The 15,779-nt window shown below is 39.5% G+C and overlaps 1 protein-coding gene across 2 annotated transcripts; it reads right to left on the bottom strand.

Annotated features, from left to right (window-relative positions):
• Positions 1–1,737: 1,737 nt before the first annotated feature.
• On the bottom strand, positions 1,738–7,469 carry LOC129740277 (uncharacterized). 2 transcript variants are annotated; one of them, XR_008736186.1, is made up of 5 exons: positions 7,321–7,469; positions 7,155–7,262; positions 7,008–7,092; positions 6,870–6,940; positions 1,738–6,810 (listed from the first exon to the last, which is right to left on the bottom strand). XR_008736186.1 is itself a non-coding variant. In XM_055731891.1 (4 exons), exons 1-4 carry the CDS (start codon positions 7,251–7,253, stop codon positions 6,619–6,621), a joined length of 447 nt encoding a protein of 148 aa, XP_055587866.1. In that variant the 5' UTR covers positions 7,254–7,469; the 3' UTR covers positions 1,738–6,618. The 2 variants fall into 2 exon arrangements, 1 of the variants encoding a protein (XP_055587866.1); XM_055731891.1 differs by having other exon boundaries at positions 7,155–7,469.
• Between the last annotated feature and the right edge of the window lie 8,310 nt (positions 7,470–15,779).

Genomic DNA, 15,779 nt, shown 5'->3' with positions numbered 1-15,779 from the left:
ACTTGAAACTGGAAAAAGTGTAGTTTACTGAACAAAATCTAAGTTTTTGATTTCCAACCTATTTTTCTGATTCAAAATTAATCCCGAATGTTTGTTTCATCATTTTAAGTCATTTTAATGAAGAAAGTAAGTAGTTTGATAAATAATTACTGCTCAAATATCAAATTCCTTAACGCTAGAGGAGCATCTCTTAAAACCCCATTTCAAACCCTTTGAAAATCTTTGGAATTCTGGAAAACTCCTTGAAATGCAGTTATCTATTCAAATAACTCGTAGAAGCATTATTATTCACTTTTACACAGTAAATGTTTAAAAATAATCTTGTTTTTGTTGAAAAACTCAAGTGGTGCTATTCTTATTTCGCACACTTTTTTCACATTTTTGAACCTCAACGCCAATTGCTACGTCCAAAAAAAGTAAACTTATGCTTGATTTATCCGTTAAGCAATTCAGAACAAACTGTGGAAGAAAATTTTCGAAATTTTCAATCATTCATATTTTAACAAGCAAAACACATAGTGGTGCTATTCTTATTTTGCTCACTGTATTATGAAAAAGTGGTCAGGAGTGGTATGCCGATAACAACATGCAGGTTTTTTCCCAAGGATGAGAACCCTCCCAACACACCAATCTGCACCGAATCGAAAAATTTTGGACGATAGTCAAGCAAAATCGTAAGAAGACTCAAAAAACTGTAAGCAACGAGAATCAGTTCGAAGCAAATTGGCGTTCTGCGGAAGTGGATAAGGAAACGGTACAAAATCTGATGGCAGGCGGCAAACGAAGGTCTCGCCAATTTGAACTAGGTCGACCAGAATCTTAACTGAATATTTTTTCCGTCTTGTATACATATTGAACTTCAAAAAGAAAGACACTTTGATTTTTTCTTTGATTTTTTTCTAAATAATCGATTTACACGTGATTTAGTTTGAACACTTTTTGATCCGAACACCCTTCACTTAGTCCGGAAAAAAATGCAATACCACACTCTTTTCATCTAGCATGAATTCAAAAAATACCAAGATGATTCACTTCTTCTGATGTTCTGCCTTGTTACCAAGCTGATTGACATCAACCTTTGAGCCCATATGAATAAAAAAGTGTCATGATAGAAACTTGTTGCCCACGTCCGGTATGTATTTTATCAATCCACACTACACTTGAATGATGAATTCGTTTGCACTTATATGACTGGTATTAAATTGATCATTTTTTCATTTTGTTTTACGTTTCCTTACATACACTGCCAGAAAAATGATGAAAAAAAATACAGGTTTAACAATCCTTTGACCCTTAATTTGTTTTTTTCATTTTTGAATCATGCTGCATGGACTTGAACCATTGGGAATTTTTCCGACCTGCTAGTTATCGATATTGGCAATAAGTGGTAAGAACCACAAATGGCAGCTCAGAGATGAAATGGCGTCGAAGGAAAAAATATGTAGGTAAAGCGTCAATAATTAATTAAATAGGGAAGTTTCAATATGTGGAATATGTACTATGTATGTATCAGGATTATGGTGCTCATTTTCAAGCCATCGAAAGTCTTGGAAGTTCATTTTGCGCTTCAGAATAAACTTTACAGGTTCCGTAAGTAAAAAGTGCAGATATTTGTTAACATTATTGCGCAATGAATTTTACACTCAAAGAACGTGCCATTTTTTTAAATTTATTTTTTATGGAAATGTCAGATTCAGATCATACTAATGAAATTTTAGATAATCAACACCAATATTTCTGAGACAAAACCAATAACTTGATTTCATCCAATTGTCCATTCCAATTTGATAATTGTTGTTATGTTACGTTCAAAATGTATGAAGTGTTCAAAACAATAATCTCTCAATCCAACTATCATTAGCATTGATACCCCTGTTTCTACTTTTCAGAAGTACTAATCGAGCATGTAATTTTCGAGAAGTCGAGTTATCTTTCTTCGCGCTTGCACGTTTACTTGAGCTATCAGTAGGTAAACAATTCATTATTTATCACTGGGTCGTTTCGAAGATCCCGCGGGGAAAAAACTGGTGGAAAAATTTAACACCTCTATCTCGTTTATGGATTCCTTCTACAGACCAACCGAACAAGCTGGCAGAAAAAGTTGAATCACATCTGGACTAGTTCGAGAAAAAGAGCGTAATCGATAAGCTTTACTTTCAAAACTAGTTGCCTGAGCACTGTCAAGTGGGAAGACGGCAAATCTTCGCTGGTCCAGGAACAGCTTTTGATATAACTGTCGCAGTTACGATATAAAGCATGGAAAATATTTGTTTTCACTTTCATCTTGAGACTGGCTGAGAGTGGAAAAAGGAAAATTTTTGCTAGATGTCGCACTTGGGGACAAGTTAAGTGAGGATTTTTTTTCTACCTTGAGTATCAAACAGTTTAAGCGAATGAAATAAAACTTAAACAAACAGGTCCTGAGGAGTTAAGTTCAGAAGAAAGTTGGTCAGAAACTTGTTGCCATCTTAAGGTCAATGGCACAGGTGCAAAACGGAACGTGTGGTCTAACGCTCATTTGAATTAAACTTTGGCGATAGCGAGTGCCTTTCCGATGGATACGATAATGATGAGTGTCAGTGTGTTATGAGTGGTTTATTCCTAGTAGCAAGTGAGACAAATTGCGGTTGTCAATTTGATCAGGTTTTCCGACCGTGAAACATGTAGAAAGTTGATGCACCTCATGGTGTTCAATCTAAGACGAAGGTTAAATGATAGAAGGATTTTTTTTATTGAGAGGTTTTTGTTTTTTTAATCATTTCCTACGTTTTAAATTTCAAACAAATTATACAGAATTCTCAGCTCGATAAACTCAACTTTGCTTCGTGATATCCATATAAAAAAATTGGATAAAATTTACAGGGGACTTGAGAGTGTGTTATTACGGGGGCGGATCCGTGGTCAAAGCTACATAAAAAATAATTCAAGGATTAAGCTAAATTTTCTATTTTGGCATCATGTGCAAACCCCCTCTTTTTCAGCTACTACATGTGTGTCTCGTCAAAGGATTTTCACTTACGCTTCATTGGGGTTATCACCCGGGACCAGTCGTGCATCTCACAGTGTCGCCTCATGCTTGGGCGACCGTTTGAATCTTCCACTGACGCTGCTTTTCCGTAGGAGGCGGAGGCCGCACGCGATCCGGTCGCGCTTCTTCGGAGCACAATTGAAATGCCTGAGCACAGCGCTCGATTCCGATAGCGCCTCTCCCTGACACTGTTTCGCCTCACGCGACTCTGTCGCGTCTCGCCCGAGCGTAACCACTGCTGCTGGCCACCACACTTGATCCCGAAGCGCGTCTTGTTGCTGATGGCGCCTCTTTTGGCCGCTTCGTTGCGTCTCACCTGAGAGTAGCTGGTGCTGTCGGTCGCAGCACTCGATCTCGAAACACCTTTCGCACTGATAGGGTAACGGACTTATTTTGGACCGGGTACATATTTTGGACCACCTTGTAGCTTTTTGCCAATATTTCTCTCATAAATCATGTTATTCAAGAAAATTTTGAACAAATATTATTAAAACTACTTCTTATGATTTTAATCACATCTAAAATTTTATTTTAGTAAGTTGTTAACGGAGAGAAAATTGAAAATAAAGTTTTGATTTTTCACAGTTGGACCGAATCATTGCCATTTCAGGAGGACGTGCTATTATTGAAGTCAACTTTCAAGAGGTTTGCTGCATAGCTGTAATGAATTTTACAAATACAAACATGTTCACAGCTATGATAAAACACGTGAAAACTATTCTGCAAGCTCGAAAAAGCAAAATGACTGGTTTTAATAGCAATTTGACCCATGTCGAAAATAGGTCCTACGTTATTCCTTAGAGACTTATTTTGGACCACTCAACATAACCTGGGTATTAAACTTGCTGTTAAATGTTCATGAACGTAATAAAACTTTTGTCGCCGATATGAAAGAATTATGCACATTCTTTCAATCACTCATTATGAATAAAATTTGGAATTAAAGCATGTTTTTATTTAATCAACTCGCTAAAGCCCAAACTCGCCATTAGACGAGGTTCATTTTAATCGGCATAAAACCAAGCCAATCATAGTTTTTACTTACTTTTTGTGCACGATGCCTTGAATCACGTTAATCTAACAATCTACATCAATGGCAACTGTTTGATAAGCAGTTGTTAAAAGCTACAACTTAAAGAAGCCTCAAAACATGAAAACTTTGACTTGAACCATTTTTTATTAAGTAATTGTTTTTTATGCTTCATGAAAAATTATTGAAAGTTTGGTCTAAAAGTTTCAACCATTTAGGATTGCCAGTAAAATGAGTGCATTCAGGAATGATTTTCGAGGAAAAAAAAACTTGGGTAGGTAGAAGAAACGAAATATAAAACCCGTATAAAGGAGGGGTTTGGAAAAAACGACAACAAATCAGCAAATATGCAACGAGTTTAATTTTTGTAATAGTTGAAATATCTCATTTAATATTAGAACAATTTTATCAAATAATATATTCAATTATAGCTATATATGTTTCAAGATTTGGGAAAAGGTGGTTGGAATGTGTAAATTTTAGATAAAGTACTAAAAATCTAGTTTTTCAGCCCCTGTGATTATGCAATTTAAAAAAAACTGTTGGAAAATTACTCCAACTATAAATTTTATTCTAGAACAAAGTTAGTATCAGACTTAAAACTGAATTTTTATGAAAAATATCTGGCTTCTAGATGGCTAAAAAGATAGCATAAATCTCGCACATTTTTATCTTTTTGAATCTATCTACAGAACTGAAGACAAACCAAATCCACCAAGGTTTTGGAAGTCAAAATGCATCAATTGATGTCGCGAAGTTCATGATTCCAGATTTTCTCAACTTATCATTGGGTCGCTTGAAGGAGATTTGCGTTCTGAAAATTGAGCCTAAAGATAATCCAACTGGCCAGTATTGAACACTGCAGAACAAATTTCGTCGAGATTTCAGTGTGCTGTCAGAATTTTCATTACATTTGGAACACACTATATAACAGGAATTTTACTGTTTTTATTCTATTCTTATCGAACAAACAAAACTTCACTAGTCTATAACAATAAGAAAAGACAAAATTATCTGAATAATTCGTATAATTGCGCATCAATCGCTGTCGAAGAATAGCAAAATTTAGAAAACAACAACTTATTTAGTTTAAGGGTGGTCCAAAATAGGTCCAAAGGGTGGTCCAAAATAGAAACCTGGTGGTCCAAAATACTGACCAGAGTAATGATTGAAGAAACGTGTTTTTAGGCTTAAATCTTGTTACATTGCAACAAACGACGATATTTTTCGATAGAAAAAGCCTTGATCTTCGTTATGAACGGATAAAGCAATCGAAAATTGTAGCATATGCTTTTTTATTCCAGAAAATAGCATAGCCACTTCCCAAAGCGGTCCAAAATAGGTCCGTTACCCTAGCTCCTCTTCCGGCCACTGTCTCACGCGACTCTGCTGCTCTCTCGCCGAGCAGCCGGTGCTGCCGGTTACCACGCTCGATCTTGACGCACCTGTACTGCTGGCGCCTCTCCCAGATAATATCTCGCCTCATGCGACCTTGTCGCGTCTGCTTGCCGAGCGTAATCGGTGCTGCCAGTCACCACGCTCGTTCTTGGAGCACACCCATAGAAGAGGTTGCAAAAATCCAATGCCTATTTAGCACATCTCTGTGCCGATAATGCGCTGAAATGTGCACTGTGCCGAAGATGATATGTTTGAAAAACCGTAACTGGCATAAGGACTCGCCTCCCAACTAAAATGATGCATGACCACTACATTCAAGCAAAACAAGAAAAACATTTTATGGGATTTCGATCCTATTGGATAATTCATCCCAGAAACAAGAAAATAAAAATATAAACCACAGCGCCCGTAGGGAGAATCGAACTCAAATCACTAACCAAATGGTCTTGCTTGCCAGACCGACATCTTAACCAGTGTACTATTTGAGCTTCATGCAGGAAGAGGGATATTTGTCATAGGCATTCTGCCGCACGACAGTGGCTTCCCGGCGTTTGGCCTCCTTTCAAGGTATTCATTTGTCTTGCGATGGAAACGGGAAAGGGAACGGGAGTGGAGGAAACGGGAAACCCATTGAATGAGAACTGTGCTTTGCTTACTGCCTGCTATTACATACACACGCTACATATACACAGCTGCTAAAGCCGGGCAGCTTGGCCGGTGCTTGTTTGCCGGTGAATTGAAGGAATATATTCTTGTTGCTTTTGCTACATACACACGCACAGCTTAGCCGTGGTTGTTTGCCGGCAAATTGAATTGAAGGAATGTTTTTTTTTGTTGTTGCTTTTACTGCATACACACGCACAGCTCGGCCGTGGTTGTTTGCCAGTGGATTGAAGGGATTGAATTAGAAGGATGTTTTTGTTGTTGCTTTTGCTACATTCACACGCACAGCGCTCGGTTCGCTGGCTGCCTGGTGTTGGCCGGTATTTATTTCCATCCTTCTTCGTCTTGTGATGCGATAGGGAGGGACGTGAAAGCGTTTTTATTTTGTTTCTTTCAGACATACGCAATTCGGTTAACTTGGGAGATTAATGCCGGTGGGAGCAAATCGAATCAGCACCAATCGCGTTATCTTCTTGTACCAATGATGCTATGTAATTGACTACACGCCATTGGCACAGAGGCTGAATTTTGGGTGCACCTGTCGTGCCGATAGCACCTCTCTCGGACACTGTCTCGCCACCCGCGACCTTGTTGCTTCTCGCTTGCCGTGGCTGGTGCTGTCGGTCGTGGCACTCGTTGATAACACGCATGTTGTGCTGATGGCGTAAGCACGGATAACGGAAAAAGGGCCCTGTTGGGAAGTCAAAGGATTAGTCCTCCTTGCCACTTGAGGGAATGCCGGGAACTTACGCAAAGCGACCCATCTCTAATCTTTTGCTTCCTCCCGCCTGTTCTTCTGGTGGTCTTCCGACTGAAGTTGCCTGGGGGGAAAAAGACAATCTTCAGTGTCACGCTTTAAGAAGCTTCTGCGGCGCTTTGTTATCCTACCTGTGGTGGTTAGCGGCTTTGCTACTTCCTTCCAAAGTAGCTTTTTTCCGGCCGTTCCTTCTGGTAACCTTCCGACTGGAGTGCTCTGGGGAAAACTACATCAATTAGCACACTTCCAGATGCTTCTGTGGCAATCTGTGTTCGTACCTGTGGTTCCACGTTGCTTCCGAGGTCGCTTGTGCGCATGTGCGCGGTTTTTCCCCGATTCCTGGACTGGAGTTGGACTCTCTGTTCTGAAGTCGTCATTCCGTCTTCCTGTGGCAGGTAGTTATTGGATTAGGTGGCGGCTTGTACGATGGCTTTTTCCTCCTACCTGAACTTAACCTCGCTTTTTCGGATCTTTTCTCTCTTCACTCTCTTTTTCCGAAACGAAATCCCGGTTGCGATACGGCGGAAGTTCGTCACCCCGGATGGTCGATCCGTCTTCCTGGACTTTGTCCCGATTCGGATGGAAAGTCTTTACACCGGACTTGCGCACTTTCTTCACGTGGTGTTCTTTTATTACCACTCCTGCCACGCGGGAATGATCGATGACAGTTTGTTTGTTTGTTTCTTGCGTAAGCCTGTTCAATGTTCTGCACGGTGATGTTGCTTTAGTGTGGGATGGGTTATTTTAAAAAGTTGTTGCCTTGTTGCTCATCGTATCATTTTAATTTCAGGACAAAAAATATAACATACTGAAAAAAATCATATGCAATAGTATGTCAATTTCAAAAAGCAGTTGAAACATATTTCTTTGTTTACCCCAAAATATGATTAGCGTGGCGGTCAAGTTTGGCTGGCGAATGATTGACAATCTGCAACTCGAAACCCTATTCGGGTAGTGCTCATACCACCTCATGTCTTACAATTCCGATTCTAAACTTCTACGTGGTACTAGCTGGGGTGCGAACAACCTTAGCGGAGATCGGGTATCCAATCTCGGTGGATGCTACGGTCGCATTCTGACTGAGATGGGGGGCTCCTAACGCGTCTGATCTGAATGTCAGGGGCGGCGTGCGGAGTGCGAAGTGCATCAACGTCCTGGGGGTGTTCATGACCGCAACGGTCCATCTGCGAGATGGTGGGGTTAGCAGCATCAAGTAATGAACAAGACATTTCGGACAGAAATCGGCAAAGACCTCCGCGGTCAAAAAGAAACTATCGATTGGAAATTTAGATGGATCTGCCTATCTCTAAATTTCGAGGGCAGTACCTACGCACTCTCCAACGAAGTGAAGAGCCGAACCAACTACTGAAGTCATACCATCTACTAGAGCTGCGACAATAAACACGAGTTTGGAACAGCTGTGATGAAGAAAATGCAGAAGCGTGTGATCGAGGGGTGGCCGACCGACCCAAGGATGTGCCGATTCATAATCATAGACCGGTTCTTCAATATCAGCTTCATCAACGTACACAGCCCTTACCTCGGAAGTACCGGTGACGACAAAGACGAATTTTCCGCGCAGCTGGAGCGTGAATACAACTGCTGCCCAAAAAATGATTGGAAGATCGTCAGCGGGGATTTTAACGTTAAGGTCGGCCAGGAGGAGGAATTCAAACCGATAATTGGACGGTTCAGCACGCACCAGCTGACAAACGAAAACGGCTTAAAACCCTTAGATTTCACCACCTCAAAAGGCATGGCCGTACATAGTACCTTTTTCCGGCACCGCCTCCCACACTAGTACACCTGAGGAACACCGTACCAAACGCAGTAACAGATTGACCACGTTTTGATAGACAGCCGGCACTCCTTGGACACCATCAACGTCAGATCCTGTTGAGGCGTAAACATCGAGTCAGACCACTATCTGGCAACGGTGAAGATGCGCCCAAAACTCTCCGCAGTCTTTAACATACGGAACCGAGTCCCGCCTCGGTTGAATATCGCACAACTAAAGCAAACTGAGGTCGCAGCAGACTAAGCGCAATCGTTCGAAACAGCGCTGCCAGCAGAGGGAAAACTGGACGAAATCTTTCCTGAGGACTGTTGGGATACCATCAAGACATCAACAGCGTTGCGGAGAACGTCATCGAAAATGTGGAATGAACATGACGGAACGACTGGTTCGAAAGGAGTGTAGGAGGGTAGTGAACGAAGAGAAAGCCGCGCGGGTCGGTGTAGTGCAAAGAAGCACTCATCGAAACGTGAAAAATCACCGCCAGCTGAAGAGGCAGCGTTAACCTTTGGACAAATATGCTGGGCAGAACATGTAGTGAGAATGCCGGACGACTGTCCTGCGAAAAAGGTGTTCGCTGCCAATCCGGTAGGAACGAGGCGAACAGGGACGTAACGAGCGAGGTGGTGAGACCAAGTGGAGTGTGATCTGGCGTATGTGGGATGCCCGAGAAGTTGGAGAACGGTTGCTTACACGAGTGAATTAGAGGAATATTGTTCATTAGGGAAATTTCCAATTCATTCCAAGTCCATCATAACATCGGTGATAAGGAAATATTCATATTTGATTCTGATAAGAGTACTAAGGAACCATTTTCTTCTTATACTCTTAAAAATGAAAAGGTTACACCAATAACGGTCACGATTTCATACTTCAACGCCTTTCAAAAAGAAATCGTCACTTCCGTCAAGGATGTGAAAACAAAATATAACTCAATGTTGTCGTTGTCAAGCTTTTTTTCCTGGCAGAAAAATTTCTTCTCGTCTTTCTCGTGTTCACACGTCAAGCCGGCAAACAAACTGCCTGTTCGCGGTCAGCCTCGGTCTACTTTGGAATCACGTCTTGAAGTGATTTCAATGTTACATGTGCTGATTCAGCGCCTCAGACTCGTTGTTTAACGTTCGCAAAAGTGGTTGAAAATGGGTTGCCTGCTTCGGGTACCAAGTCTCAACGTACACGCTAAGGCTTGGGAAAGCAAAGACTAATACAGACATGACTCTCCATAGAAAATTCTATCCAATTTTTCGCAAAATTTCTCTTAAGTGATTGCACTGCCATCTGACATTGCCCCAAACGATGTAAACTTCAAAAATTGTCGTATTAGCCATGGAAAATATTGATCAATCGTGACCGTCGCCGCGATTGCCAGTGAACTCATTCGGTAAAAGCGGAACATCTCCGGAAGTACGCAGGAGGCATAAAAGAATTTCAAAATTATATTTTTTTATATTTCCACTGCTTGCTTTTTTTTTGCAGGTGGGTGGCTCTAGTTGGAGCAGATGATATTCTTGACGAAACGCCTGGATGCGACGAAAGAAGCACGGTAGCACCCTCCCACGACTGTCCGATTCCATACCTTCCTGCTAGAATGGGCTTTTAGTTTAGCGCGCACTTGGAAGTTAGGTAAAGGTCGGCCTAAATGATCAAGCCAAGCGTATAGTGTGGAATCATGTTCACAATGCTGAACGGTCGATTTTTTTACGTTCACACTGGATTCCGGTTTCGACGATGAGCGGTTGAAACCAACTACGCGTTATCACTGGCAGCACGCGTATCGGAGGATTCGTGGATGTGCTGACCAAGCTGCTTAGGCCCACGCGTGACGCATCACGAACATAAGGCAGATCGAGCGGTCACGTTTGAGGCTGGAACACCAAAGCTGGTCAATCCAACACACAGGCTAGATCGGTGATGCAGGTTTAGATTTATCAACATACACCACCAAAAGTTAAATGAATTTGTAAAAACATTTAGAATTGTATTGATTTTAATTTTTATCTAAAACATATATGATATTAATACAATTAGATCTATTGAACTGTAGTAAGAATATCAATATTTGAAAAAAATCTTAATTTATAAGTAAGAATCGATTTCATTTTCTATTTATTCATTTATTTTTTGAAATAATGCATTTGGATTTGGTATTTACATTAATGAAAATATTTCTTTTTTTGATAAATCTTGATTCGCAAGATTTCAGAATGCCATTATTTGTTGGGAATCAAATGTAGAGCCATGAATGAACGCATTTTTTTCAATTCTTCTATCTTAAATAAATCCATTCTCCTGTCCTTGAAACAGCAGAAATATTCTTATTTTTTGGTATAGATGCCTCCTTTCCCTTCTCTCTTCAGCATAGGAAGGATTTAAAGACATTTCTCGCTACATTCTAGTAGGTATAAGTGGCAAATGTGGCAATCATCGACGATATTCAGTCAAATCGAGTTGGAGACGGTTGCGAAAGAAATGATTCAAGAGACTGCCGGAGCATTTTTATCAGTGGTTAAAATAAGTGAGCTGAAAGGAAATATTTTTTTTTTGGGTTAAACCTACTTATCAGCAATCCTACAATTACCTACCTACAATCAGATACAAAATACCTAAAGCTAAACATCAATTTGTTGCACTACATTGAACACTCGTTGCTCCGATTGTTTTCGGAAGGATGTTTGCCACACCAATATTCCTCGCGTTTAATTTTTTCGTTTAGACCCAATAAACAAAAACAATCACTCCATGGCAACTTGCATTTCAATGTTGAAAATTTGAACAAAATCAAATCGCCAGCTTCGATGATTTTAGTTTATTTTTAGCGATCGACGCGCCTCTGGTGCCGACATTGCCCATAACATTTGCGAAAAACTGAAAAAGAGAGTCCAGTCTGTATTTGTCTGTGGGGAAAGTTCCAGAAATACATATACCTTTTCTTCTCCTTCATTCTCTGATCCGCGCGATTTTGTTGATTTGGGTGAAATTTCGGAGGAAAATTTAAAATTTTTGCATCAAAATTTAAGAAAGGATGCAACTTATGTTGAAAGCAAATTCAATGTTTGAAGCTTTCTATACTTCTTTTGATTATGCTAACAAATTTGTTATGACTTTGAGATTCCCTCATGGATCCAAATAGGTATTTTAATATTATGAATTGGAACGCTAAATCTTTGCTGGCTAACAAAGATAATTTTTTTTTATTTTTGAAAACTCAAAACATACATAAAGCTGCCATCTCTGAAACTTTTTTAAAGCCAGACAATAACTTGAAAAGCAATGCTTTCTTTAAAATTTTACGAAATGATCGACTTGATCGACAAGGTGGGGTGTAGCTATTGTCATCAATAGTCGTCTCAAATTTAGGCTTCTTCCTTCTTTCAATACAAAGTCTTAGAAACAATTGGAGTTGAATTACAAACTTCTAAAGTCTGTTTCACATAGAATCTGGTCGTATCTTTTCATTTACTGCAGCGCAACTAGTTGCCAAATCTATTGACAGCGTTTTGATCCGTATGGTTTGTTTACTTAGTGTTGAAAATCTCATCAAGATCGAATCAGTCAGTTAAAAGTTTTCGACGATGGAACGCGAAAGGCGAGAGAAAATTATGCACACTCACGTAGAGAAACCGACGTGGTCAGGGGTAAAGATCGCGAAATTCCTGAAATATCCAAAATCGACTGTAAATTCGGTGCTGCAACGTTACCGGTAGACTCTTACGGTGGATCGAGCAAAACAAACCAGGCGTAAAAGTGGTACATATGACCGGAAGCTGCGAGCAAAGGCAATTCGATCAGTTCACAATAATCCTGGAATCTCCTTGCGTGATTTGGCGAAAAAGTTCAAGACGAACCACAGTACAGTTCGGCGAATTTGTTTGCGAGAAGGCTTGCGGTCGTATCATGCAAGCAAACACCCCAACAGGACGCTGAAACAAAACCTGGTTGCCAAAACCAGGGCAAGGAAGTTGTACGAGAAAGTGTTGACCAAGTACAACGGATGCATTTTGATGGACGACGAAACTTACGTCAAAATGGATATTGAACAAATACCCGGTAACAAATTTTACCTTGCGAAGCGTAAAGGGAATGTTGCGGGTAGATTCAATTTGGTAAGGGATCTGTAGTTGTGGGAAGAAGACTAAGATTTTAATCACTGGGGACCAGGCTTGGCAAAAGTCATCGTCATGAGGCGTGAAGCTGTGACTGTAAAGCCTCTTGGTCCGTCAAACTCAATTGACTGTTCCTTAACGACCAGTCACTTCGTTTGCCAGTCATTCATTCCCCATTCATTTGAAGCTAAAATAATAACCTAGTCAAGCAATCGCATTCAAACGACCGATGACGAAAAAGAAACGCATTTATTATTATTGTTGCTCCTGCCAGCAAGCCGAAGACGACCGAAGACGAACAAGAAAAGCATTTATTATTATTGTTGCTCCTGCCAGCAAGCTTGTTTTCAGTTTTTTATTGCTATTGTTGCTCTCTGCCAGCAAGTCGTTCAATTAGTTGTACCCGCCGTCAGCAGCCGATCGAAGTGTGAAGAGATTTGCCAGTCACTCTCAGGAGAAATTTTGACCATGTGTAGGAGCTTCGCCAGTCGATGATGGAGAAATGTTGATTGTTGTCGTGCTTTATCCGTCATGCGAGTAGTGTGGCTCCGTCAATTGAGAACAGTGCCAGTCGTTTGGTGAAACAAAACTAGTCGGGTCAAACGTGACGGGCGAAGTTTACCATCACTGCTGGGGACACAATGAATGGAGATGTTTACAAAGAAGAATTTCTCCAGGGTTTTGCCATTCATTCGGTCCCACAAAGGTCCGGTGAAGTTCTGGCCCATCGAGAAATATTGGTCAATAGTTAAGAGCAAACTGAAGAAATGTGGCAGAACCATGAAAAAAAAAACCCGCTCAAATTGATAAGTGATGGAACAAGATGGCGAATGAAGTTACCAGCAGTACTGTGCAGAAAATGATGGGTGGTATCACATAAAAAGTTCTAAAATTCATCTGAAAAGTTGACGAATGATTTTCATGTATTTTTTTCCTTGAAGTGCAATAAAAACCCTACAAAATGACATTTTTACTTTTGTTTTGTCTATGTGAAACAGACTTTATGGGGAAAATTGTAATTGTTGCCGCATAATTGCCATTCCAATGTAGCGATGAACAGAAAAATGCTTTGAAGGGAGATTTACAAAACTCACCAGAAATAAATCTTAATTTTTCATTATTGGTGACTTAAATGCAAAACACCGATCTTGGAATAATATTTCATCAAATTCAAATGGGAATATTTTATTTAATGACTGCTCTGCAGGTTATAATACTGTCCCAATGAGTGTACTTGTTTTCCTTTAATGAAAAATCCCTCAACAATTGATTTGGTTCTAACGGACTTAGGCGAGCATTTAAGTCAATTAGTTGCTCCTCAAATTTGATGATATTCTTTCTAAGCAAATTGTATTTGAAAGTTCTTGCGTGACAAATATTGATGAACTTAAATTGGTTTTTGAAAAAATCTAAAATAAGAAAGCTCCGGGGGGAGATGGGATTTTTTTTTATTCTTATTAAAAAGTTACCTGAAAGCATTTTAAAGTTTTTAGTTGAAATTTTCAATTAATGTTCTCACTTGGCTTATTTTCCCAATAAATGGAAAAATGCCAAAGATACTCCAATTTTGAAACCTGGAAGAAGTGCTTCAGAGCCTTCAAGTTATCGACCTATTAGTTTTCTTCTTGAGAGAGTTATTTTGAATAGAATGATGATTCACATTAATCAGAATTCTATTTTCCCCGAAGAACAATTTGGTTTTCGTCATGGACATTCTACTACACATCAACTTTTGAGTGTAACTAATATGATTAACGCTAGAAAATCTGAAGGTTATTCAACTGGTGTTGCTCTTCTTGACATTGAAAAAGCATTTGACAGTGTTTGGCACAAAGGTTTAGTAGCTGAATTAGCTCGATTTGATTTACTTGATTACTTGACTAGCCGAACTTTGCAAGTAAGCTATCAAAATTCATGCTCTGAAAAGACACCCATTAGAGCTGGTGTCCCTCAGGGTAGTATACTTGGGCCAATTGTATACAATATTTTTACTTCTGATCTTCCTGATGTACCAGAAGGAAACGGTAGAAGATTATTTGCTGATGATACTTTGGTTTCAGCCAAAGGTCGAAAATTACGGTGGTACTTAGTAGATTGCAATAAAATTTAAATTCTTTTTTGAATTACTTGAAAATGTGGAAAATTTTTCCTAACGCTTCTTAAAATCAACTTATTTTATTTCCACATAAGCCAAGAGCTGAATTTTTAAATCCTAATGAAAATCATTCCATAACTTTTAATGGGGTTTCATTAGAATTTTCTGATCACGTGAAGTACTTGGGACTCACACTTGATCGGAATCTTACTTTTAAAAATCACATTGAAGATATTCAATCTGAATGTAATAAATATACTAAATCTCTTTATTCTCTTATCAACAGGAAATCCAAGTTGTGTCTGCGAAATAAGATTCTTATCTACAAACAAGTGTTCCGACCAGCGATAATGTATGCAGTTCCGATTTGGTCTAGCTGCTGCGCGACGAGGAAGAAAGCCATCCAGAGGATTCAGAACAAGGTTCTGAAAATGATTTTGCGGCTTCCACCTTAGCTCAGCACCGAAGATCTTCATCGGATTGCGGGCATTGAATCAATCAAAGAGATGGCCAACAAAATCATCTCTAATTTCAGAGGCAAATCGATGCAGTTTTCCATCGCAGAGATTCGTTCTCTTTATAATTATTTTAATTTCAGAACAATTTTTAGTTTTAGTTAAAGTTCAAAATATTTTTGACATTGCAGGATGTTCTCCTACATTAAAATTCTTGATTGCGCTCAGCAAATTTCGTTTAAATAATTTTTTTTGTATCTAGATAACTATAGGGTCCTGAACAGTTCATTATTGAGCTGAACACCTAATTAAATGTAATATGTTATATAATTGTAACGTTTAAGTCATCTTCGTATTGATGCAGCTCTCAATTTATAGAGGTTGCTTTTGAATCATGCTGTAAATTGATTGCAAATAATGCCACCAAAACAATAAAAAATTGATTATTTTTTGAA

Source organism: Uranotaenia lowii, chromosome 1 (assembly GCF_029784155.1).
Source record: "Uranotaenia lowii strain MFRU-FL chromosome 1, ASM2978415v1, whole genome shotgun sequence".
NCBI lineage: Eukaryota > Metazoa > Arthropoda > Insecta > Diptera > Culicidae > Uranotaenia > Uranotaenia lowii.
Note: the sequence above shows the minus strand (reverse complement) of the source record. Positions and strands in the feature narration are given on the sequence as shown.